The sequence below is a fragment of the Castanea sativa genome, chromosome 11 (assembly GCF_040712315.1).
Source record: "Castanea sativa cultivar Marrone di Chiusa Pesio chromosome 11, ASM4071231v1".
Classification (NCBI taxonomy): domain Eukaryota; kingdom Viridiplantae; phylum Streptophyta; class Magnoliopsida; order Fagales; family Fagaceae; genus Castanea; species Castanea sativa.
In genome coordinates, this window is record NC_134023.1 from 14,505,852 (window position 1) to 14,533,126 (window position 27,275).

The window sequence follows — 27,275 nt, forward strand, 5'->3', positions numbered from 1 at the left end:
CTACCACTTCAAAGTTACGTACTGGGAAATTATCTCAACTCATAAAATTCATGATTGCATAGCCATATATCATGACAGCCATTACATTGTTCATTAATCTTGCCTTAGAGTCTTAAAATTGGGGAATTATAATTTTTGTTGCCAACTTGCTATTGTTATAGTTGGTTGACAACTGACAAGTCATTAATGACAAAGACAAAAATTCCTATAGAGTGAATTTTAAGTATGTGATTTCAGTTGGTGTATAGAAAAAATCCTATTGTATTGATTGAGTTTCTGAGCAGAACAAACAAGTAAGAGGAGTCGTATATCAAAAAACAAGTCAGAGGTGTATTGACTCTTTTTTAAACGCACAAGCAACACATATTTGGTTTAAAATGCAATGCCAAGAAAAATATAGCAGCAGCCCTATATAGATCATAGTGAGAATGCACAGATTATACTGAAAATGTAACAAATACAAATTTCACTTCTACACCACATTAGAAATGTGTATATAATGCACACTCACAAGTAGATATACCCATGGCCGCACATACACTGCTATACATGTATGCATTGATATTTTGAAACCAGAAAGAAGCTCTGATATCTAATGCTCTTTCTAGGCTCCTCACAAATAGCATTAACTGTTTGTAATTTTTAGAAATCTTTCTGACAAAAGAATTAAACTGATTCAAATTTTACAAATAATGAAATACTGGGGCTTTACAAATTACATACAAGATGCTATAATCTGCATGCAAGTTAACTGTTCTCTAAAAGGATTAAGAATCCTTTTTTTTTATAAGCAACAAAAAAATTTATTAGAAAAAAACAATGATCAAACAAGTGCAAGAGAGAAAAACAAGGGGGAGAGAAAGAAGCAGCACTCCAATCCAACAAAGTACGGAAGAAAAAGGCATTAATGTCTAGGATATTCCATTCACATCCCTCAAAAATTTTGGAATTCCATTCTTGCCAAAGACACCACATAATGCAATGTCGCACAGCCTTCCAATAAGCAATGTTTCTATGCTTTACAAAAGACCCCTGCCAAGTTGCAAACATATTGATGGCTGCCATTGGCATTACCCAATGGAGGCCAACTAAAAGCCTTAAGAATCCTTCTTAACAACTATTTAGGACTACATTTTCAAGAGCACAGTGAGTTAGTGTTTATATTTACTAGGTAGGAAAAAGCATGTATGGATTTAGTCTGTTTCATAAAAGCACATTCTGAACAACAATAGTTAGATGAGCATTCCACTACCGATCATAATCGCATCAGAATTCTGAAATCAATCCTACAGCAATCACAATTCAGAAGAGGTAAAAACCCCAATAATCCCCATTCTTTGGACCATATGTATTGGCTTTTCAGTACCAGAGTAAAAGGAATTAATTCACGCATTCATGTTAACTGAACCTCACATTTCACGGTTTTTGAGATCCACTTTTCTTTTGCTAATTTACTGTTAGGAAAGCACTAATAAAGATGGGATCATGGATGATCATTTTTCTTTTAGATTGCAGAGGAGTGGGAGCCAAAAAAAAATTTCAATAGCAGAAAATAATACACATGCCCGACCTTAATTAGTCCGTTGAGAATCTATAATCGATCACAAAAATCTGGGAGTAGGACTTGGTTGTTGTTGTAAATGACCAAAAATTAGTAAATGGAGACCAAGTAAATGATTGTTGACAGTGTGTGCATGCGTGCATGTGTGTTCTGATTTATTATTTCCATTTCCATATCCAACCCTTTTTCAATCAGCAATATCAATGTGTATGCACTCCCCATCCTTTTTGTATCTGTGAATAAATCACTGCAAACTGTAATCTTTAAATGCTACTATATGTCCTCACAATGAGCACTGTATAATTGCAGTGTCCACAAGTACGTTGGTATCTATTGTAAATACCCTTTTGTGATGACAATACATATTGTTTAAAATTTAATAGAATAGATTGTAATACGTAAAAGAATGAATATCAATATCACTATTAATATTCAGGATTCTGATGTACACTAGAAAACAACTTGAACTTGGATTCTGAACTAGATCTGGACAATCTATAATTCATTGTACTTCAAATATTATGAACAAGTTGAGAGGAAACTGCTGAAGAATAAAGCATACAAAAGGAGGACAAAAGCATTGATCAGATGATATTAACATGTAATTGATTAAAGCTCATAGAGAACTATTGAGGCCATAACACAAGACTCATGTCTATTTAGAGGACAAATCAAAGAACAAACAAACATACACAGACAAACAGGGGAAAGTGGGGGTGTTGGGCACATTGCATAATCTTTTTTCTTGATCTCCCTTGCCTAAGGAGTCATAATTGTGTCAAAATCTTTTTTGCAATTATGGCCACATTCCTTGGGGATACCTCTGGATCAAAAATAGGCAACATGATCACTTCCAATGAACTGCCTTGCTCCTGGAGGAATAGTAATCTATCAAGCAGAAGAAAAGTTTCCAAAAGAGGCCCCAAAGCAGCTCGAAGAGACCAGTAAGGTCCTATGAGTTCCTGTATGATATTCATAAGGTATACAAATCAGTACTTGTCCAGAGTTGCTTCGACATACATTTTCACCACAGGAAAAGTATTGCAACCTTTTTAAGGGATATCCTAATGACTGTTAGTGCAACCTGTCATTTTATACATGTATCCTACAATTCAAGTAATCAAAGCCCCAATAATTTCAAATTTTCAAATAAAGTCCTATGCAAAGGATTCTGCGTTTTACAAGAGGATATTTGTGATTTGTAACTACAATCAAACATCCTATTATGAGAGTTTACATCAATTTCAGGCAAACATGCAGTTTTCATGAAGATGGTAAATCATTGACAGGAAGCTGAGAGAGCAATTAAAAATTTAGCACCTACATGTAATTAGAGCAAAGCTCAATTTTATGGACCCACAGGTAGTTAATCATATTTCATTATTCTGTTAAGGGATTAAGCAGAAAATCTAACATAAGACGTAGGCTCTTTCAATTATAACAAATTTATTATTTTTTCTGCAGATTCTTTTTCTTTCCTCCCTTTTCTTTCATCCTTTTGCACAAGCACCCAAATGGTTTTGAACTGACAACTTCACTCTCCACTCATTCTTATGTGAGAAGGAAGTGTCATTAGAGCCAGAGTCCTTTTTCTCCATATTAAGTAAATATGTAGTAGAAAAAGTGTAAAAGGGAGCAGAACCACATGGATGGTATACAAGAGCATACAAAAGAAAGATTAATATTTAAGACTTCAAGAAAATTATAGGAAGAAAAACAATTAGCAACAGCTGTCCAATCATAAAGAAATGTAGAGAGGTTGCCTTAGAAGCAGAAGCAGCAGCCAGATATTAAAAGACGAAGGTACAAAGTGGATTTCTCATGGCCCTCCCAATGAATTATTCTTATGCTATGCATACTCAAACATCAATGCAGGTAACTCATGACCACCAATAGTTTGAGCATTCCTCTCTCCACATGCCCCCCATAATGCATAAAGGAACAGCCTTTTACATCTCTTGAGCAGAAGCAGCAGCAAGATATTGAAGGATGAAGGTACAATGTGGATTCTGATGGCCCTCCCAATGAATTATTTTTATGCCATGCATACTCAAACTTTTATGCAGGTAACTCATGACCACCAATAGTTTGAGCATTCCTCTCTTCAAATGCACCCCATAATGCATAAACAGCCTTTTACATCTTTTTTTTTTTTTTTGATAGATAACGAAAGATTTTATTAATAAACAAATAGCCAACCGGAGTACATTGGGGATGTAAGAACCAAAATTACAATGATCAAGCAAAACAGGAAGGGAAAAACAAGAAAAATGTGACAAAGCTATACTCCAATCAAGGAGAGTATGTAAGAAAAAAGACTTAATCTCTAGCAATGACCATTCACATCCCTCAAAGCATCTAGCATTCCTTTCACTTCAAATACACCACATCAAACAATGTGGCACGAGTCTCCAAAAATCTATATTGCGATTTCGCCTGAATTTACCTTGCCAAGACTCAAACAATGATTTCCAAAGTGCTACAACCAATGATTCCCAAGTGCTCCTTCCAACAAGCCAACAGTTCAGACACCATTATAGGCATTGCCCACATCACCCCAACCAAACAAAGCACAAGATGAGTGTGGCATAAAATGACTTAAAGCCTCATTTCTAGTCATGGGCATCCAGTGTGGATACCAATACACATTTGAAAAATAATATGCCAACTTATTTTATTAACGCAGACTACATATATTAGCAAGCATTATGAGCAAGACACAAATGGTATAATTTTCAATTAAAGATGACACTCATTATCTTTATAAGCAATAATCACAGAAACTATTTATTCTAAACACAACACAAACTACCATGGGATTAGAGTAACGTACTGCAAATGGCTCTGCTTCCTTCCATATTTCATGGAACTTTATATCCTCGGAAGGTTTGAGGCCAAGACGACACAATCCAGACTGGCTGAACTTCTCAAAAAGTGCATATTTGTCAACAGATTTAGTCCCTTCACATCTTGTACTCTTAGTGGAAGAATGTCCATGAAATAAGACATCTGTGTCTAATGCCAAGCCTGAGTTTTTATCTGCAGCATATTTCAAATTAGTGAACAGGTCCCCATCTGCACAGCAGTAAGCCTAGCTATAAACTTTCAAGCTGACACCCCAGAAAATGCAGCCAAACTGTTTCAATGTCAATTGCTTATACAACTCTTCTGCTAATATTATTTGTGTTAGGTTAATTAATTGACCATCTTGTCTTATGATCTCATTATTTTTTATTATTTTCTTTGTTATTTCCCCCTTTGATGTTCAGGTGAGACTAAGTGTGAGGAAGACAGTGTGATCTATCTCAACTGGAATTCTGGTAGACCTTCAAAATCTACATGGAACCATTATTTACCTGTTTCCAGTTCTGTAGGTTCTATGTTACAGCAACTTCCTTTCGTGTTTGAATGCAAGGATGGACACACAATTTCTTTATGATTCAATGGATGCTCCACTTTCCTATGCTGTCGGCGACGCAAAGTCTTTCCTTGACGACCAATAGAAGGATTTGTTATCATGACTTCTGGATAATATTTACAAAGAACCTTCAGGAGAAAAGAACAAGAAAATGTTATTTGCAACAGAGAGGATGCCAAAAGGAGGGGGGGGGGGGGAATAAAGAAGGAAAAAAAAAAAAGGCTAACCTACAAATATACCATTCATAAGAAACTCTGTCTTCAGAAACTAGAAAAATAATGGAACAGAGATTCACAAAATAAAGAAGCTGTGAAGCTTTTTTTTTATTCTTTTTCAAGGGATGCTTTTAGTACCATGTTGGAAATATCTTCATATAAAAAGAGTTCAAAGATAGAATGCATCCAGCACAAATTTGGTGTTCGCATAAATGCCAAACACTATTATATGGCTCATCAAAAATCAAGACTGCTATAAGTTTCCTGGTGTAACACAGGTAGAGGTACAGACAGAAACATTAAGTTAAATGGAGAGTACTCCAAATAAACAACAAAAGAAAGACAAAGACAGGCAATTGAGACTAAAAGCAAACATTTTTTAAATCAATTGAAACAAATTTCAAGTGTTTAAATTTCTTCTTTTTTTTTTTGATACTTAATCATTAAAACTACTTTTTTTTTCTCTAGATGAGATCATCCACTTGCAAGAATGTTGGACGCAATTACTTGCTTTACCGCAAGAAATTTCACATTCAAATAACATGAGAAAGTTATCATTATCCCTCCTACAAGACATTTAGCAAGTGTAAGAGTGTGTACAAGAAGAGGAGACATTTAGCAAGTGTAAGAGTGTGTGTTACGCGTGTGTGTGTTAATAAATGTGTATGCATGGGCATGCCCAAATTTGAGGAAAACAATACGTCTTTTTTTTTATAGGTAATCCGAATGCTTTTATAAATGATAGAAAGAAAGTCATACAAGAAGTACATGATGATGAACAATAAGAAAAAAACTACTAGGAAACTAATTTAAGGGAGGACAAAAACTCAGAGAGAGAAGAGCAATTAGTAAACCCCCAACAACGAGACCACTCTAAGAGACTACGCTGGCATAAAAGATTTAACTCAACCAAGGTCTTCTCTTTGTCCTCAAAGGAACAACGATTTCGTTCCAACCACACAATCCACATTAAGCACCCTGGAACCAAGTTCCAAATGTCCGACTTATCCTTTCCATGCCACTGATGCCAGCAAGATATCAAATCCGCCACCGATCCTGGCATAACCCAAAGAATCCCAAAGGCCTAAAGCATACAAGACCATAGGGAATGGGTAACAGGACAATGCAGAAGAAGATGGTTAACCGACTCCCCATCCTTGCAACACAAACAACAAAGGTTGTCCAAGGTGAGGATCCGACCATGAGCAGCAGACCACAAAAAGAACGCCACGTACTTAGGGATCCTAGGTTTCCAAACCCCCTTCTAAGGAAGCCAAGAATTCCAAGCACCCCGGATCACGAGGTAGTAAGACCGAGTGTCAAACATACCATCCCCTTTAAGCCGCCAGTAAAGGGTATCTCTCCTACTACCCTGTGGAATACGAGATTGGATAAGCCGGAGAAGAGAATACGAAGCAGCCAACTCCCAATCTTCAAAAGTTCTATAAAACGTTAAATTCCACACTCTAACAGTACCCCCTTCTGGAATCCACAAAACCTCAGAGATACAGGCATCCTTGACCGCTGAACACACATAAAGCTCAGGATAGAGAACTTTTAGAGTAACGTCACCAATCCACCTGTCATGCCAAAAACGGAAACGAGTGCCTTCCCCCACTACAAAAGAAAGATGCTTAGAAAAGTTCTCCCAACCTTCGTTAATGCTTCTCCAAAGGCCGCACCTATGGGACCTCCTGCAATCCCTAGTCCTCCACCCCCCTTGATCCTCGCCATATTTTGTAGAGATAACACGATGCCACAGGTGGGTATCTTCATGGCCATATCTCCACAGCCACTTCCCTAATAAAGCCTGATTAAACGGCACCACCTTTCTTAACCCCAATCCACCCATCTCAAAGGGTAAACACACCTTATCCCATGCCACCAAAGGATATTTGAAACTCCCCTCAGAAGACCCCCAAAGGAAATTCCTCTGAATACTTTCCAATCTAGTCGTCACTGCTTTAGGAATAGTAAAGAGAGATAGAAAGTATGTCGGGAGACTTGAGAGAGTACTCTTTAGTAACATGAGCCTACCACTCTTAGATAAATAGAGACGCTTCCACCCAGAGAGCCTCTTCTCCATCTTTTCCAAAATAGGATTCCAGATCAAGGGAGACTTAAAAGAAGATCCCAACGGCATCCCTAAATATTTCATAGGCAAACTGCCTACTCTACAATGAAGCACATTAGCCAAAGCATCTAGATTATTCACCTCCCCAACGGAGACAATCTCGCTTTTCCCAACATTGACCTTCAAACCCGTAAACGCCTGAAAACAAGACAACACCAACCTTATTGACAGTAGCTGCTCCCTAGAGGCCTCACAAAATATGATGGTGTCATCTGCAAATAACAGATGGGAAATACTCACCCCAGCAGAGTTCACAGCTCCCACCTGAAATCCCCGAATAAGATTACACTCCTCTGTCTTCTTCAAAAGTCTACTTAAAACCTCCATTATCAATAGAAACAACAACGGAGATAGGGGATCCCCTTGTCTCAACCCACAGGAGCTACCAAAAAAACCTTTAGGGGAACCATTTACTAGGACAGACGAAACGGACAGACGAAACGCAAGCCTTAATCCACCCCCTCCATTTCACCCCAAAACCCATCCGGCCCAACAAATAAAACAGGGCCTCCCAGTTCACATGATCATAAGCTTTCTCAATATCCAGCTTGCAAACCACACCCGGAACTCTGCTCTTCAACCTACTATCCAAGCATCATTTGCAACAAGCGCTGAATCCAGAATCTGCCTTCCGCCAACAAACGAATTTTGAGTCTCAGAGATGAGATTATCCAAAACCCTCCTCATCCTATTAGCCAACACCTTGGACAACAGCTTATAAACACTACACACCAAACTAATGGGGCGAAAGTCTTTAATGTTAACGGCACTACACTTCTTAGGAATTAAAGTGAGGAACGAAGCATTCAAAGACCGTTCAAACGTAGAGTGTCGATGGAAATCTTCAAAAAAGTCCATTACATCCCTTTCCACGACACTCCAACATTTCTGAAAGAAGGCCATGGTGAAGCCGTTAGGACCAGGGGCTTTATCCCCCTCCATCTCCTTTAGTACCTGGAAGACTTCCTCCTTCGTAAACTCCTTCTCTAAGAATACCCGATCATCCTCTTCAATACTAGCAAACTCTAACCCATCCATAGAAGGACGCCCCACCTCAGTTTCCTTACACAACTCTTGGTAAAAGAGGACTATTTGAGAGCGTACATCAAGCTCATCCTCATAAAGAATACCATTCACCTCCATCCTTTTAATTTGATTAGCATTTCTATGGGAGTTTGCTAATCTATGAAAAAACCGAGTATTATTATCTCCCTCTTTCACAAATAAGGCTCTAGACTTTTGCCTCCAGGAAGTCTCCTCAAGAGAAGCCAATTGCTCTATGTCTCCTTTGAGTTGAAGGCGCCGAATCTAATCCTCATTTGAGAGACCCACTAGCTCCTCTCTCACATCTAACCCCATCAGCTCAGTCAGCTTGTTCTTCTTTCTAAAAGCCAAATCACCAAACTCCTCCCTGTTCCACTTTTTTAAGTCTGCTTTTAGAGCCTTCAATTTTTGAGCCAAGATGAAACTTGGAGAGCCCTCAAAACTGTAGCCATCCCACCACTGCTTAACTCTATCCACGAAGCCCTCATCCTTTAACCACATGTTCTCAAATTTAAAGGCACTTCGACCACGCCGAACAACACCAACTTCCAGCAAAAGAGGGCAGTGGTCTGAAAGAACACGAGGAAGCACCCATTGGGATACATTCTCAAAGTGCTCCTCCCAATCAAGAGAAACCAAGGCCCTGTCAATTCTTGACATAGAGGGAAGACCGGAATCTCTAAACCAAGTGAAAGAAGCCCCCTCTAAAGGTAAATCAACTAAAGAATTATTCTCTATGAAATCTGAGAATGCGAGCATAGCAGGGCTGAAAGTCTCACAGCCAAGTCTCTCACTTGGGTATCTGATAATATTAAAATCACCTACTAGACACCATGCCACGGGCCACCTAGCGCGCACCTGAGACAACTCCCCCCACAAATTAGGCCGTTGACCATTGTCATTAGGGCCATACACACCTGTACAAGCCCAAACAAAATCATCCACCACTCCTCTCAATAATACACTGACAGAAAACTAACCCGCAATAACATCAAACTTCTCAAAAACCCTCTTATCCCAAATCAGCAAGACCCCACCTGAAGACTGCACAGCATCCAAAACAGCCCAATCAGTGAACGGACTACCCCATAAACTCCGAACAAATGCCCTATCAATAGACGAAACTTTCGTTTCTTGAATACACACAAAATCGCACTTCCACTCTTTTAGAAGGTTCTTACACACCTCTCTCTTTCGAGGATTATTAAGCCCCCTTACATTCCAAGAAAGTAGTCATAGTGTCATTTAAAACTACTAGCAACCCCCAAGTCAGTCAAAGAAGCTCTGCTCTTACTCCTAGCAGTGGCACCCTCATAATTGACATAAGAAATCAGCCCCTTAAGCTCCCTAAGGCCTCGTGTCCCTGAATTAGCAGGTCTCTTAGACACCTCTTCGTCATTCACCTTGAGACACTCTTGTTCCAGGATGCGAAAAAGGGCCAAACATTGAGCTTCATGTCTCACAATAGGGAAACCCACCATTTTACAGAATTTTTTCATCAACTTGGATACCCAATCCGAGGGTGGACTAGACTCAGTCATCTGTGCACCCTCTACAGAATCCTGAGTCAACGAACCCACGTTGAGATCATTAGGAACCCAATGAGACAAAGGTTCACATTCCAACACACAATTATCGTTCTCTCCATTGCCACAACCACTGTCCACCACCCCACTGGACTCCCGAGGAAGAATAATGAGCCCAGATTCTGACTGAATAGCCCCAACTAAATCCACCTCTTCTACATGTGTTTCCCCTTCCCCAAACTCAACCTCCAACACTTTACCCAAGTCTACACTAGGAACCAGTCCATTTCTCATCACCGGCCCATTCCTTACCAAATCCGAGCCAACCATCAAGTCCCCGGTGACACCCAAATCCCAAATCCCAAGCCGATGAGGCATCTTGGTATCGGGGCTCCAAAACCCAGCTGGATCCTTGCCGGCGTCGATAATAGCTTTATCGGCGCTGCAAGAAGCCTCTCCATCTTTTCCGGTCACTGGGTCATCACCGCGAGCAATCACCGACCTCACCTCTTCATCCCTTGAACTCGAGCCCACTTGTCCCACTCTCGGAACCTGGACCTCCATCGGCATCTGAAGTTTGGATCCCAGAGCGTGGGCTACGAGAATAGGATTAGAGCTCTGGCAGTGGGCTGTGTTTAACGTTATTGGAGTTTGGCGTGGCCTCCACACTCTTCTGGGCTTGGCTCAGACCACACAATAGCCCAATTCCCATCTAGCCCACGTTCCAAGCACATAAATAGGTCCAAGGATACCTCTGATTTCATCCCATCACTTTCAATTACCTTTACCGTTGACAAAACCTTCGCCCTGAGAAGCTCCCTCTGACCGAGAGTACTTGCCTTGCAGGAATCACGGTAAGCACAACTTGGATCTGACACAAGCTTCTCTCCAACCTGCTCCCTCTGTCCTAGGACACTTTTCTTGCTGAAATTGCGACTGCTTTCTGACAAAATCTTCACCCCTCCCAAAGCAGATTTCTTCTTCCCTTCAACCCCTCTGCCGGTGGTATTTTTCCGATACCCCACCACCACCGACGCATAGGAAGATGAGACATCTCTAATGGGAAATCCTGTGTTTGGTTTCCCTATGTTTTTTGCACCGCCTTGGAGATGAGGGCTGTCACCCACCACCGCCGCATCCACCTCTGTAGCACCCTGAGTTCTTTGAGAAGATCCCTAGCTGAAGAGAGAGGCTGGTTTCAATATTTTCCTCAGGTTTATGCCAAAATAGTGCCAGCCACATCCCAACCTTCCTTCAGGTATCACGATAGTACCCTTCCATCGACCATGAAGAAGTTCAGATACCATTAAAAACTTACCATGTGCGTTTGACCCTAGTTGAAGGATGAACACCATGTTACCTTCTCTAAACGTTCTTGCATATTGACCAAGTGATTTCTTTGAATGTAAATCCTCCAAGTGGAGCAAGAATCAGTTTGCACTCTCCTTCCCCAGAAAAACAGAGCGCATTGAAGAATGTCCTCTCTCAAAGATCCGTAAAGAGAAAAAAGAACCCCCCTCCACTGAGAGATTCTAAAATTATAATGCTTTTACCCAACAAAGTAAAATCAAGTACAAGACTTCAGCGAAATGCTATTAGGAGAATAGTGAATCAATGAATCAAAGTTATGCATTAAGCATTTGGAGTGTATAGGGTAAATTAATTTACCCTAGCACACACCCATATTATTTTTAGGAGAGTAATTACAATGATATTACAATTTTTCCTCTCACTCACACATATAAGATTATGCAACAAGCAGAACTCATGATATAGGACCAAGTTAGAAAAGCTTTAAAATAGATTTCAACAAAGTGGCAATAGTGCGTAGATATGAGTTGACTTCAAATATGTTTATTTTAGTAATGGAGAAAAAAAATATGTTGGAAGAGGTTCTTCTTGTATATGAGTTCAACTTCTAATGGTTAAAAATCTGTGGTTTGAGCTTGAGAAGTCCAGCAATCAAACAAAATTTTCCAATGTCCACATTCTCATAAAATAAGCCTATATAACTTCCCAAAAAGAGATGTCAAGTTATCAAATTCTGCACATGAAAAGCTGCCTTTTCATTCAAATGAGAGACATGTTATTTGAAGTTCAAAGATCTACTAAAAGTGATCCGGTTCTATTTACCAACAGTTTAATCCTTCTGCATAGTTTTTTATTAAATTAAAAATTTTAAAAAAAAAATCTGACTCTAATTTTAAGGATCAACTTTGAGACTTGAGTTGTTAAGTTACACTCCTAGATTTTCTTTTTTCCATTATTGATAATTACACACACACACACACACCGGGGTGGGTCTTGAACCCACATCTAACCCTCCACATTGCTCTTATAAGGAGAGAAGAGAGGTGCGATTTGTAATAGAGCTCATTGGCAAGTTTCACTCCTAGACTAACCATTGATTGATCATTTATGTTCATTAAGGTTGCTCAATTACATGAAATAATGTTTTGTGTATGATACTCACTGCTCATCAATGGTCCCAAAATTATAGATAAATCATGCAAATTGGATTAAAAGTCTCTCTCATAATATTGACTTTCCCTGGCCGACTGAAGTCAACACCAACTAAGTCTAATAATAATAACTAAACAAAACCTAGGGCCTGAGCCATTCTAATTAGGGTTGGTATATGAACCTTTCATTTCTGTTTTACATGCAAGATTGTAAAACAAGGAAACCAAGGACCTCACCCACACCTAAGCTCTGATACTATGCGAACAAACCATCATGGCATCAGTCCACAAACTTTTTCTTTTTGATTGGTAAAGTTACACATACACCCAATGGGTCTTCAACCCATGATCTCACCCTCCACCGAGAACTTATAAGGGGAGGAAATGCTAGTTAAGCTGGAGCTCATTGGCGCATCAGTCCTCAAACTCTGACCTGTTAAGAAGTGGACCATGAAATGTATAACAAGCTCATAAACATACCAAGTCCAACAATTCATAAAGATCCACACAAGAATTTGCACTAAGAGGCTCCTTTACTTAAGATACAACATATAGATAAGGCCCTGAACACAACATACACCATAGAAAGACAATACCAAACAAAAAAACATGATACAATGGTAAGATATCATCTAAAATGTCATAGTGAAGGCCTTGGCTGTCTTACCAGTTATATTTTACTAAACTTTGGTCCAAAATGTTTCTAATCTTTTAACAAAAACCATAATGACAAATATTCTAAATGCCATTTTAATATACCAATATTAGATTCAGGTTTTAAGAAGTTAGATTAATGAAAAAATTTGTAATCACCACATAAAAAGAGGCATAAAATTGCAAGAAATACAAAAGCCAAAATGCACTAAAATCTCATGTCTGATTAGAATACACCATGAGTAGATAAACCATGACCAAATATCTGGTTGTAATCAATTTTGAAGATCTTGCTCAGGTTCTTTGACGCAAGGAGCACCAAAATCATTTAAGATTTATTTTTGAATTTGAAATTATTTTTTCTTTTGAATTTGGTTTTTAATGTTGAGGGTTTTATGGGATTTAATTAGATATTTTCCCTATTGGTGTAATCCCTAAAACCTTATTATACTAGTGCTCTTTGATTGGTGGTGATGCCTAGGGTTTCAGGCAGATTCTAGGGGGTGAAGCCTAGGGTCTATTTTGTTTATCTTTTTGATCCTATTTTAACTTATTCTCCAACACTATACTGCATCATTGTTCCATTCAATTATTCTTGGTATGTTTTCACAAGAAATATTTCAAACAACTTATCCAGTAAACTGGAAAGAAACAACAAAAATATTCTGGATTTGATAAGAGACATCATTATACATTACAAACACATAAAAATGCTGCAAGCACAAGCAGAATTTAAAATACATCCTACATGTTCTCGAAAACACAAAGATTTTGACACAATCAGATGAAAAAACATGTCACAATCCACTAAGATTTTCACATGTAAACACACACATAGAGAAAGATGCCAGGAAGTAAAGCAATTGCACAGGCTAATAATAACAATAATAATCTGACAACCAAACAAAATTGTAAATATTGAATACCATCTGGAAAGCAGCACGAAAAGAATGCAACTCAAAATTGTGAAGGCCGGCATCTTTTTCCATACCTCTCCATCTCTCTGCACTCTAATAAGATAAAGTGAGGTCATGATTTTATCTTTACAAGGCCAAAACAAAATATTTACAGGAGCATCTGTGAATGTAATTTTACAGTGAAAAGAAAAATATATGAGTTCTGCCAATACAAACCTTAACAGACAGAAAAAAATACAACCGGGTCTATGACATAATAAATGTAAGTACACCCTGTAGGGGCAAACATACTGCAAGAAAATTGGAAGTGTTTAGGAGAATATCATGAGGAAGGCATCGTATCATTTTAAATTGATTCAAGGGCTAACATAGAGGAAGAGGCACCATGCAATTCTCAAACCACATTCCTTGAAAAGCACACTAATGCAAACAAGGGCTGCAGGTTAAATATAATTCAAGGGCTAATAAGGCAATTCACAAAGTTCTCAGCCAGTATTGTTTTTAAACAGACTCGAGGGCTAACACAGAGGAAGATGACTCCATATCTATTGTATTTATTCAAACCTCAAAGGGGCATGTAACTTTTACATGTGTTTAGGGGGAGTGTCATTTAGATAAACCTCAATGGAGGTGGGTGTAATTTACCCTCTTTTTTTCTTCAGAAAGTTGCTGGTTCAGTAGTTATAAAGTTTAACAACACTAGGGGTAGTTTAGTCATTTTTCTATTTGATTTGGAAATTCTTGAGTATTCCTAGTCTTTCTAGGAGAAGGTTATTTCGGAGTCCTAGTCCTAGGATTAGTATTGGCAATAGCCTATAAAAGAGTCTTCATGTATTCAATTTAACTAAACTAGAGGTAGTTTGGAATTTTCTATATTTTCTGGAATGGGCTGTAATTGGCAACCCATGATTCTTATTTTATATTCTGAGTCATTTTTCTATTTGATTTAGAAGTTCTTACGTACTTTCTTTGTTATTAGGAATATTATTCTTTCTAGGAAAAGGTTATTAGGAGTCCTAGTCCTAGGATTAGTAATGGCAATAGCCTATTCAAGAGTCTTTGTGTATTCAATATAGGAGAGATAATGAGACAGTTTTAATAAAATTCCAACTTTTTTTTTTTTTGGATAAGTAATAGAGAACAAAGAGAAATAGAATTTATCCAGATCTGCAAGTATATGAAAAGAGAGTAGAAAGAGTCTCTTTTTACTGTGTAGATTTATGCAGATATGGACCAACTATTGGCATCAGCTCATACTCAATGCCCACTGATATGAGCGCAGGTAATCAGTATAACGACGCCGCACTTTTGTTTCGGAATTACTTAGTTGAAACTTAAAAGCCCTAGAGGCTGAGGCAGAGAAGCAGGAAAAGACATTTGAGAGAGCTTTAAGAATGATTTCCGACATCTTGTTTTAAGCTTTGAGGTGTGATTGCCTCCTCCTACATTAGTGTTATAACTTAGAAAATCCTAGGTGTGATTGCCTAATGTTTATCTTTCTTTATATCTCATTCTATTCACTGTTTTAACACCAAATCACCATCAAACATATTCAAAATCCAAACTTTTTATGATCTAAACCTACCAAAACCTTTACACATCAAACCTTATTCAAGTACCCTTTGAAATTTCATCAAGAAATCTAATTTAGTTCTTAATTCCTGAAGATCCTACATCAAAATAGATATTCAAGTCCATTAAGGCATCTATCCTGACTCACTACCACTATAGCTTACATGTTGCAGAAGCCAAACAACCAGATATTTGAGGTCACTGAGCTTCCACAGCATAGGGTTAAGATGGTATTTTCCCTATCAGTCTTCAGTTGGATGTCCGCGCCAAGCAGCTATTATTTTTTCAATTTAACAAATTATTTAGATTTTAGAAGCTAGCTAATGCTTTCAATTTAACATCCGTACATAGATTTTGCTCCTTTGCACTTAAAACTCATATATATATCAAACACAACTCATGGTAAAGCCTTCCTATACGCCACCCATAACTTTGCAAACTTGATCTAAGCCACAATATCATAAATATAGCTGATTGTCTCTTTTGAGATAAACTTGTACCTCTTGTAATCTAATTAGGACTGGATCAATAACCCAAATCATGACAAGAGGAGCTCAAACTTCTGGTACTAGGCTTGGGTCAACTCATTTAGATCCATCTCATTTATGTCATCTCTTCACAGGAGCATCCCACATTCACAATACTTAATACATGTGAAATGAAAAGATTTGAGCCTAGCAAACTGACATAGAGCATTTGGAAGTTTAACAGGTTCACATAATCCCTTTGAAATTTTAACACGTTCACACAAATGATTATGATGTCAGAAATACTGGTCTGTAATCCAACATGTATTATTTTTCAGATTTTCTTAGAAGTCTGGTTTTAGAAATCTAAAAAAGCAGCAGTCATCAATTGGTGATGAAATTCAGGTACAATGGATAATTTTTTTTCTTTTGATAAGTAATGAAAAATTTTATTAAAATATCAAAAAAAGAGTCACCCAAGTATACAAGAAGTATACACTAGGGACAAGAACAATAAAAATAAATAAAAAACAAATTACAAGCATCCATCAAAGAAAAACCGAAATAAAATAGAATGGCTGCCTACTACAGACAACCAATCTGATAAAGTTTTGAAGAAGAGAAGTTTAATGTCAGGAATTGTCCTTTTAGAATCCTCAAAGCTCCAGTTATTTTTTCCCCACCAAATGCACCACATCAAGCAATGAGGAACAGCTCCAATGTCGCCCAAAGGTGCAACAGAATAATATGAAAACAGTTACCAAGGCACAATAACAAACTGACTCTACATCATCTTATAGCCTCTCTCTAGAATGCTGAAAACATGTGACTGGACAGGTCTAATCAAGTTACAATGTCCCAGGGACAACCTGATTTCATACTGCTTTTTGCTTATTTTCTTCCAATGTAAAAGCCCTCAATAAAATTGTTACATCTCTGCTTCATTTTATTTTAATCTTCCTCAATTTGGTGAGAGGCTTTGTTGCTGTTGTTGCGATTTAAGGTAGTTTATCTTTTTTTTTTCTTTTTTTACCACAAAAAACAAACCCACATATACAACAATGCATATGATATTGCTCTAGTCAATGAAAGAAAATAAGAGAAGCAAGATATGCATATACCTGGCAAGCAAGATCACGCGAATTTTTTCCAAGTGAAAAGCCAGCAGACTTAACACCAGCACTCATTGGAAATCCACATTGAGTTTCAGTTTTGTCGATACCCTCTTCCGACAATAAGTTGTAACAACAGCCAATGCTAACAATAGCTTTAACTTCTTTGCAGGCCAAAAAGGTCCTGATCCAAAAAAGAAAAACATTCTTTCTTTCATAGACACTAAGAAGTAACAAGATACACTCAAATATGACCATGAAAATAGGGGATCAAGGGAAAATTTTTATACAGCATAGAGCTCTGTGAATGAAGTAGAGAAGTGGGTCTGAGGTATAATGTGGTAGTAAAAGGAAATTTTGTTGGGCTGCTCTAAGGGTAGCTATGATTTATGGCACAAAATGTTGTAATTACAAATCAACATGTCCATAAAATGAGAACAATTGAGATGAAGATGATAAGATGAATGAAAGATATAGAATAAGGAATCAAGACACCCCTTATGATGTTTATTCAGGTGCAACAAAGACCTATAAGAGAACCAGTGCAAAAGAATTAATTGCAACAAGTTAAAGGCTAGGAAGCACGGACGCGGCGCCGGAGGTGCCGCACCCGCGTCCGACGCGGCGCGACGCGGCAACGCGCGAGGGACACCGCTGCTCGCGCGTCGGTGCCGCGTCGGGCCGCGTCGGCCACGTGTTTTCGTTTTTTTTCCAGCCGACTCGCGCCGACGCGGCTTGAATCGCGCTGACGCGGCGCCGATTCGAGCAGATTCGGGCTGATTCGGCCAGAATCGGTCTGTTTCGGCTGTTTCGGCCGTATCGGCCGGCGACCGAAACGGCCGAAACATGCCCGAAACAGGCCGAAATTCATGCTTCAACAGCCGAAATCGGCTCTAAATGAGACCCAAAAACCCAAAATCTATCCTTCCTTAATCTTATTTTGAATATTTGTTGCTTCTTTTGTGTTTTCTTTTTGGTTTTGTGTTATGTTTTGTGTTTCTTGCTTTTTTTCTTTCTTTGTTTTGTAAATCAAGGCATAATAAATTAGTAATATGTTTTTTAAGAATATTTTAATAGTAAAAATATATAGAAAATATAAATAAAAATATTTTTAATAATTTTTTAATTGCCGAGTCCCGCCGCACCCGCACCCACCTTTTTCAAAAATTGCCGAGTCCCGCACCCGTACCCGCTCCCGCACCCGCACCCGCACCCGCACCCGCACCCGTACCCGCACCCACACCCGCACCCGTGCTTCATAGGTTAAAGGAATCAAAATAGTTGAGGGGAGGCTAAGAAAAGAAAACAAAATATAATTAGACACACCGAAAGACTACAAAGGATTTATTTATCCACCCATACAGTAGATATTAATCTAAGAAGCACAGGTGCATTTCGGGACTCGTGTGCACCGCGGTTGCGGGACTCGGCAATTTTTGAAAAAATAGAGTGCGGGTGCAATGGAGTGCGGCAATTAAAAAATTATTAAAAATATTTTTATTTATATTTATTTATATATTTTTACTATTAAAATATTCTTAAAAAACACATTACTATGGCCTTGGTTCACAAAACAAAGAAAGAAGAAGGCAAGAAACACAAAACCAAACACAAAACAAAAAAGAAAACACAAAAGAAGCAACAAATATTTAAAATAAAATTGAGGAATGACAGATTTAAGATGTTTGGGCCTCATTCAGAGCCGATTTCGGCTGTTCCGGCATGATTCAAGGTCGATTTTGGCCTTTTCGGCCATTGGCCAAAACGATCCGATTCGGCCGATACGACCCGATTCTGGCCGAACACCAGAAAAATGAAAAGGATGATGACTTGATCTGGGTTCTCAGAATCATACAAATATGGTCAGTTATCTGTCCTCTCCATGGATAGATTTTACCACAGGACCCATACTTTTTTTTTGATAAGTTACCACAGGACCCATACTATTAAGTCGAACAGTAGCACTGGCAGGGGCATCAACTTATGAAGTGACCTTGAGTAAAATCAAAATAAAATACTAGGCCGTGATATTGCCCCCATCAATTGAGAAATATGAAAGTTCCTTGCGACCCCACCTCCCTCTCTCCTCCCAAGACCTTTATCTAATCAAAACTGTAAGTTTGGACAAGCATGGAAAATTATCAAAGCAGTTCTCCCATAATTTCCTCTCCAAAATCTGGTTTTCATCACTAAAGTGCTCGCAAAAGAGTGCCAATGAGCTCTAGCTCAACTAGCACCTCCTCCCCTTATAAGTTCTAGGGGGAGGGTTAGGTCATGGGTTCAAGATGCGTGTAACTTACCTATAAATAAAAAATGTGCTCCCAAAGAGTTTGCTTTGAATATAGCATACCAGAATTCCCCTTATTTTCAAACTAAGATTTAGAGTTATAGCACATTTAACAGTCATTAAATCTTATATTTGAATCCCCAAATTCATTTAGGGCAGCTTTGTCCACCTCTAGGAATATGGTGCAAATCAGATATGCATTGAACTTAGAATGTGAAAGGATAGGTTTTAAAACATGTTTTGGCACTCACTTTAGCATCGTCACTGAAAGATCTCCACAAGCATGAAGTCCAGCAAGGACCAAAGAAGTATCATTGTTTGCATTGCATAAAGATCTATATTTTTCTCCTCCAAGTTTTGCATTATCTTCTTCTAACGGTCTAAGTTGCTCAGCATCATCTTTATGAAGAGACATGCCAGTCAAGGCTTTCAACATGTCAATAGACATTACCTGGCATGTGATTGTCTTAGGCACATTCAAACTCCAGTTTCCAGTTCTGACAACCCATTAAAAAAATGCTGGTCATCAAGAAGTACAAGGCATGCAAATAACATTGCAATTATGATATCTATGGCAGGAACTAGGTTATCTTCAAATAAGAACTATCTAGAGCTCAATAGACTATTTGCCAACATAAACCAGGTAGCAGCACCAAGGTAGCCATCATAATCACTTCCACAAATGATAGACAATTTCTAGAGTATAAACTACTTTTATGGTCAAAGAGATAGTAAGAACACTTGAATTCGTCTAGGCTACAGAAAATATATTCATGCTTGCTTGATTTTTAACAAGATCTGATGATGCACAAATCATATCATACTGTTAATGATAGAAACTCTTCCTTATTTTGCGTTGAGAAAAAGCCACAATTATATATAGAGTTATACATTTTTAAGTATTAGTCATTAAACCAAATTTCTAGTTCATCAAGGTACAAATTTCCAGCAGTGCATGTTAACTGAAGGTTCAAATTCCTAGCATGTAACATGCACACCCCTTTACCACCTGGAAGGAGCCATAGACTTCCCAATGTCAAGGGGGGGGGGAAGCAAATAAGAAAACAGAAGTGTATAACAAATAGCATAAACAAAAAGCAAAAAATAAAGGGAATTAAAAGAAGAAAAAGTTTATTCCCATACTCAGATTTACGCATCTGAGCTGCATAATGCTTCTTAATTCGTTCTGCACGTGCATCTGTGATGCTTCCATGATGAGAACATGCATCAATTGCGACTACAGAGTGTTGGTACTGAAAGGAAAGAACTTGTGCAAGATAACCCTAAAAGAACAATATAATCAGAGATGCCGAAACACGGGAAGTAATGAAAAAAATTCAAGTTTTAATCAAATGCAACATAAATAGGATCAATTTTGATCTTTATAGTATAAGAAGGTACTTCCATAACAATATGATGATGCCTTTTTTAAAATTAGCAACTTTAATATTAAGAAAGTAACTCAACAGCCCCAGGTTCTCAATGCTGAAAGTAATGTGATCATTGATTGGTATTATATGTGCAAGAATAGTGGGGAGTCAATTGATCATCTTTTACTTCAATGTTCAGTGGCATATGGGACATAAGTTCATTTGTGTTTGCCTTATTTGGGGTATCTTGGGGTATGCTGAAGCCTGTGCAGCAGATGCTAAATTGTTGGGAAGGAAAATTTCATCGTCTTAGCAGAGCCAAGATTTGGAAAGCGGTTCTGTTGTGTGTATTATGGACAATTTGGTAAATGACAGTAGAACTTTTGATAGTTGTCGTAGTATAGATTTTTAGGAAATCTTTCTACATGTGCTAGTGTTGAGTTTAGGGTTAGGAGAATTTGTGGATCTAGAGTTTAAAATTGTAGAAGATAGAGTTGGAGATTTAAAGGATATTTTGATGAGTTATTTGATGGCTGTTTGGTAGAGAAATTACGTGGGGTTTTATGGTTTTGATAGGTAATACGAACAATACCCGTTAACAGTACCACAAGAAAGAGAAGAAAGGAGAAAAGAAGGAAAAATATCACAGTAGGGAACACATGCCTTTCACAACCAAAATAATCACTTTTATAATTCAACCTAATCTATTCTTTGAGTATAGATTATAAATCTTAATAAACAAAACCCAAGGCCAGAACTATGACCCACCAACAAATGACAATTACAGAATTACGAGAATACATTTAAGTCCAGAACCAATCAAATAAAACATAAAATGGAACACCACTAAACCTAATGAAGTACCCCATAAACTTATTCTTGGACTTCGCATTAATCTTAGGCTTCCAAAAAGGATTATTTCTCTCTAACCAAGCAATGATTGCACCATTAATAGTGTCACATGCCCTAATTGTATTATAAAAAAATCTTTTTTAAGATCCTTGTACAATTGGATAACTACCTATGGTAGCATTCCTTCATCTACTTTTTTAGAGTTCTTACTTCTTAGATCTCTTGAAACTCGTACTATAATAATTTAGAAGTGGTTCAGTGCACACATCGTGTATTTGAACTATCTCCTTTTTTGAGTAAAAATACTTCTACCTATCAAAAAAATAATACTATCTTCAACATAGTTTCATGACCAAAATGTCACCCACATTGATTAGCTTTTCAATGAACACGGTTTGATTAAGTTTCTTTTTGTTGCAATGAGCTTGAGGATTAGTTTCGTTTTTTGTAGTTTTCTGCTTCGCCCAACCACCCACAGGGCGAGGGCAGGGAATGGGATTCCCATAAAAAAACCTGTCCCATTTCCATCCCTAAAAAATTTATTCAGTGCATCTAAAATGTTCAAGGTTGGGATTGTCAGAGTAAAACAAGAACGACTTGATCTTATTGTTAGCAACGCAATATATGTATGCATTAGCATTCTTTTCTTTTCTTTGAATAAGTTATGCATTACCATTCTATGTAAAACAAACAATGACTATAAATATACATATTTACACACACTTATTGACAAGCAGTTGCCCATACTTTTCACATGTTTTATCTGTTAATACTTTCTTATATAAAGTAACAATTCATTGAAAAGTGAAAAAGGCATGAAACACCAGTTCATGGGACATATATAAGAGAGACATCAAAATAAAAACGTGCTTATGATGCTCACAATATCTACAAATTCAATCGAAGATATAATATTAAATCCACTCATTGCTGCCATCATCAAACAAAGATGTTAAGAACAAAAGTTCAATATCATCCCTAAAGATTCGCAATCCTCAAAAGTACATGCATTCCTCTCTCTCCATACACACCACAATAGCAGTGTCAATTAGTCATCTATTTCTTCATGAAATGATTATAACCATCATTGTCTTTTCTTTTTCATTTTTTCATTTCATCTACTGAGGTAAAACCACTATCATCAATGCATTTACCATAATATTTGCCTACTCCCAAGGTCTCGATTAGTCAGACGGAAATACAGTCATTGCATCTGCAGTCCATAACTTAGATTTGTAAGCGTAATATTTTAGTATGCTTCCAATCCTGAGTAGTGTAAAAACCCATACTTATCTAAAAATATGCAAAATCAATTAAGCGGCAAAGAAGTCCTTTGTAAACAGAAGAGATGATGTACCAATGGCAATTAACCAGACAAAACATTAAATAGTCAAATCTTCTCAAAAATATCCACAGAGGTACACAACATACTTATATGCATACATTTTTTTTTTTATAAGTAAATTTTTTTTTTTTAATTCAACATTTACAATGGGGGAGGGGGGATTTGAACCTTGGATGCCATGAACACACTAGGAGTTGCCAACCAATGCATACATATACATGATTTTATCAGAAGAAACTACTTTCAACATTCAGGATCAACATATAAAAGGCAAACGAATAATGACCAACCACTTGCAAGGAAATTTGTCTTTATGTCTATGTTAACTAAGATGCAAGGGAACATTCAAAATACAAGTGAGGGCACACCTGGCCAGCACCAACATCAACAATGGTATGACCTCTTGCACTGTCAGCAATCGAATTAACAACAGCAGAAAGAACTTCAACCTATTCAAATAAAATAACAAAGTTATATATCAATAATGTAACGAGGACTCGGCTTCATGGCCCACAAATGAGAACAACTGTGAAGGCATAAAAAATGCAATTAAGAAACTGAAAAACTCAGTAACCTACTTCATGTTTTTTCTTCATATTCATGCCTTGAGCAAGAACGCTATTAAGTGAAAATACATGCAGACCAGGTAATACCTGCAAGAAATCATAAGCTTATTAATGTTGACTGTCTTATTGTCCACCACCATCCCCCCTCCCCTCACCCCCTCTCAAAAGAAAATACAAGAAAAGCAATAAAATCGCTTTAAAACATAATGCGAAAATGGCAAAAGGAATAACCAAATAAGCAAACTTTTATATATAAGTAAAATAATGTATTGAAAATACGCAAAATAAAAGGGCGCAACTGTAGTACACACCAAGTATACAAGAGAAACACTAAATGAATCTAACCTCTAAAATATAGGAGGACAATAAACTCCAACAAATGAGGAAATGAGAACTACGAAGTAGCAGCCATCCAATCATACAAAGACCCTTGAAAACAAAAGCTTCAATTCCACAGTAGAAGCTACACATCCATCAAAGTTCCAAACATTTCACTCTATCCAAATACACCACATTTTTTAGCAAAGGAAGTGGACTTCATATGACACTACTACAATCCTTTCCATAACATATTTTCCAACATGCCAACAATCAACCATTGTTCTAGACGTAAGCCACAAAACTCCAAATAAGGGAAAAGTAAAGTCCACAACTCTTAGGCAACATCGAAACGAAGTAGAAAATGATTTGTTGTTTCCCTACTCAACTTACACTTGTAACACCAATCATGTGGTTCTCACCATCTATTACTAAAGAATTTGTCAATCTTGAAAATAAGAAACAATGGATTGCTAGAGCGATTAGCAACTCTTAAATTTTTTTTTTGTTAAGTGATTAGCAACTCTTAAATTGTCTTATGCAATGAGTTTCCAAAGGGGACCATATTTTGGGACATCACAAAATGGAATAGAGATCAACATTAAGAGGCAAAGCGATTAGCAGCTCTTACATGGTCTTATGCAATGACAAAAATAGAAAGAATTGGTTTTCATGTCCATCAAATCCTTTGCGTACCATTTTATCATTGGTGTCACTTAGATTAGATTTTGCACATAAGACTCTTTGCACTCTATCGATTATAAGTATGTCAATAACACAATAAAATTATAGCAGAAACCATTTATATAGGTAAATAAGATTCATACAGTTTTGAGCCCATGACCTTATCCTCCACTTTCTTTTTACCAGGGAAGAGTACAAAGAAAATTGGCAATCAACAACCATTTGAAAAGTCCAAATTAATAAAATCACTCGTGAATGTTATACTGTTCTCTCAAAGAACATCTAGAACCAACACTCCCTGTTCAATGCAAATTGTAGTGATCATTGCCCAATTGTGATATTTGCATCAAGCTGCACATATCTTAAGATAAATTCTTGATCCTTTGTAACACAACACTGCACCCTAATAATCTGCATAAAAAGTGCAACGGACAGAAAGCTAAAGCCACCATACCGTATGTAAGTCCACCTGCTCTCTTGGAAACACAAGAGACCTCAAAGTCACTATAAAATCCTTCAGAGAAGCAGGCCAGTGATCCTACCATAAAAAACAAACACAATCATTCAACCATCAGACCAAAATAGAGTTATTAATCGGACCCATAAAGACAAACAATGACCACCACCATGGCAATGCACTATTCCCCACCCCACCATCAAAGACAAACAAAATAATCCACGCAAAACACATGAGGCTCATACAAAATTATTAATTCCAACCAACACCATAGACAATGAAGTAAATTTCCAAACTAAATTACACTTTTGATCCTTTAAAGTTTGCAGCATTCATTTAGGTCCCTTAAGTTTGGGATTTTTCAATGTGATCCCCAAGTTTGAATTCTGTTTCCCAAATGATCAACAAGACAACATTGTTTCTCTCTCTCAACGACAAGATTAGCTACAACCATGGACATAAATACTATTTTTGAAAACAATTCTTCTAGGACCACACCATTAGCCACAACTTCCTAAATAGTCAACTGTAAGTGGTAACCACTTTTTTCTACGCCACTCATTAAAGTTGTGTACTAGACTTGCTCTCTAGAAAATGAAAATCAAAATTCTCAAAACTTTAGGGACCCACATGAAAAAAACCCAAACTTTAAGGGTAAAAGTGTAAATTAAACTAATTTCCTTTAGAAAAGAATGGAAAACCTGGACTACTCCAGAGGGAATGAGGAGAAGATTTTCAATAGGTTCATCGCGCAGACAATCCATCCATTCTTTATCAACAGATTCCCATAGTCTATCCTGTCACAACAACAGCAACATTAGCATTAATAAAAATACATATACTGAAATGGGTTTTGTTTGTTTGTATGTTTGGTTGGCGAGAAAGTAAGAAGGAAAATATTTTGTGGGGTGGTGGGAAAAAGTAAAACCTTGAAGAAATTGACGACGTGGGCGTGCATGAAGAAAGTGAAGGGTTTAAGGAAGCGGATGATGGCGTTGATCCAGTGGAGAGTATGTGTAGCTGAGTCGCATGAATACTTGCAATTGCTTGTTGTCCTGAATTCCATTGTCAGGGAGGATAAGGTCTACTCGACAGTCGATACAGCTATCTCTCTCTCTCTCTCTCTCTCTCTCTCTCTCTCTCTCTCTCACTTTTTTAGCTTTGAATTCTGACTGGCAGTGTTAAATTAAATTACGAAGAGAATTAGTACATGGTTGTCCTGAATTCCACTGCACCGATCGACCCACCCACGGCACCCAACCACACCGAAAATCACCACACAGGCCTGGGCGAAGGGGAGAGAGAGGGCTGGGCTGGGGCGGAGAGAGGCTGGAGGGAGAGAGGGCAGCGGGAGCTGTTGTGGGTTGTCTGCGTGTGAGAGTGAGATAGCGCACGCGTGTGTGGGAATAAAAAATTGTTTTTTGCTTTAACATCAAACTACTTTGATGTAGATGTGTTTTTAGGGCGTTCATATATGTCTCCTCTATGCCATATGGTGATACATTTTAACATTAAGGTACAAAAATGGCCCATTATACGGTCATGTAAAATTTTGGAATTGCAAAAAGAATTGCTTGATGTAGTGTCATCCTAAATGTAGGATCGCCCTATAGCTTAATTGTAAAACCAAAAAATTATATTTTATTCTTTTTCATTTTTTGTTTTCTCTCACTCTCAGTTATGCTTCTCATTCACTCTCTCTCTCACAGAGCTCCTCCATCCTCAATCCTCATTCTTTCTCTCATCTCACATCTCTCTTTCTTGTTCAAAGCTTGCACCGGAGTTCGGTTGGGTTCATGGTCACAGCATGGCGATCGGCGTGGATTTTGGATTTTGGATCGGCGGAGATCGGGTGGGTTGTGTTTGGCTTGGTAAGCTGTATGGGTCGTGGGTCAGGTGGTGGGTTTGGAGTCGTGGGTTAGGTGATGGGTTTGGATAGGTGGATCGGTGTATCATGGGTCAGGTGGTGGCATGGGTTTAGATCGGTGGAGATTGGTGGGTTTTTCAGTGGTGTGGGTTCTTCTAAGTTTGGGTGCTGGGTGTGGGTTCTTATGGGTTTGAACTGATGGCTTGATGGCTTTTTTATTTTTTAATGTGGTTTTGGTTTTGGTTTGATGGCCCGGTAGGTGGTGCTAGGATATGTGGGGTGGTAGTGTATTGGTGGGTGGCATGGTGGCTACATTTTTTTTTTTTTTGATGTGGCCAGTGCTAGGGGTAGAGGGAGAAAGAGAGGAAAAGGAAGAGAGAGTGAAATAGTAAAAAAATAAAAATAAACTGGGAAAAAAAATAGAGTTTGGGCAATGGGATTTTGGTG

At 37.8% G+C, this 27,275-nt stretch overlaps 1 protein-coding gene across 3 annotated transcripts; it reads right to left on the minus strand.

Moving 5' to 3' along the window:
- Window positions 1-1,950: 1,950 nt before the first annotated feature.
- LOC142615754 (uncharacterized) lies at window positions 1,951-26,443 on the minus strand. Of its 3 annotated transcripts, XM_075788578.1 has the most exons (13): window positions 26,099-26,419; window positions 25,890-26,068; window positions 25,663-25,758; window positions 24,959-25,042; window positions 23,515-23,589; window positions 23,305-23,385; window positions 20,513-20,652; window positions 19,621-19,866; window positions 17,092-17,266; window positions 13,941-14,024; window positions 4,918-5,107; window positions 4,395-4,600; window positions 1,951-2,523 (listed from the first exon to the last, which is right to left on the minus strand). In XM_075788578.1, the coding sequence occupies exons 2-13, from the start codon at window positions 26,025-26,027 to the stop codon at window positions 2,329-2,331; spliced, it is 1,710 nt and encodes a 569-aa protein (XP_075644693.1). In that variant the 5' UTR covers window positions 26,028-26,068; window positions 26,099-26,419; the 3' UTR covers window positions 1,951-2,328. The 3 variants fall into 3 exon arrangements, 2 of the variants coding, with proteins under 2 accessions (XP_075644693.1, XP_075644694.1); XM_075788579.1 differs by lacking the exon at window positions 19,621-19,866 and having other exon boundaries at window positions 25,890-26,420; XR_012840839.1 differs by lacking the exons at window positions 1,951-2,523; window positions 4,395-4,600 and adding an exon at window positions 12,686-12,793 and having other exon boundaries at window positions 4,990-5,107; window positions 25,890-26,443.
- Window positions 26,444-27,275: the final 832 nt, after the last annotated feature.

Coding starts and splice junctions, on each gene's coding strand:
- LOC142615754 (XM_075788578.1), bottom strand. CDS start 26,027: ATGGAATTCAGGACAACAAGCAATTGCAAGTATTCATGCGACTCAGCT. Junction 23,386..23,514: donor ATATGAAGAAAAAACATGAA/GTAGGTTACTGA, acceptor TTATTTGAATAG/GTTGAAGTTCTTTCTGCTGT. Junction 17,267..19,620: donor CTTTCAGTGACGATGCTAAA/GTGAGTGCCAAA, acceptor TTTTTGGATCAG/GACCTTTTTGGCCTGCAAAG.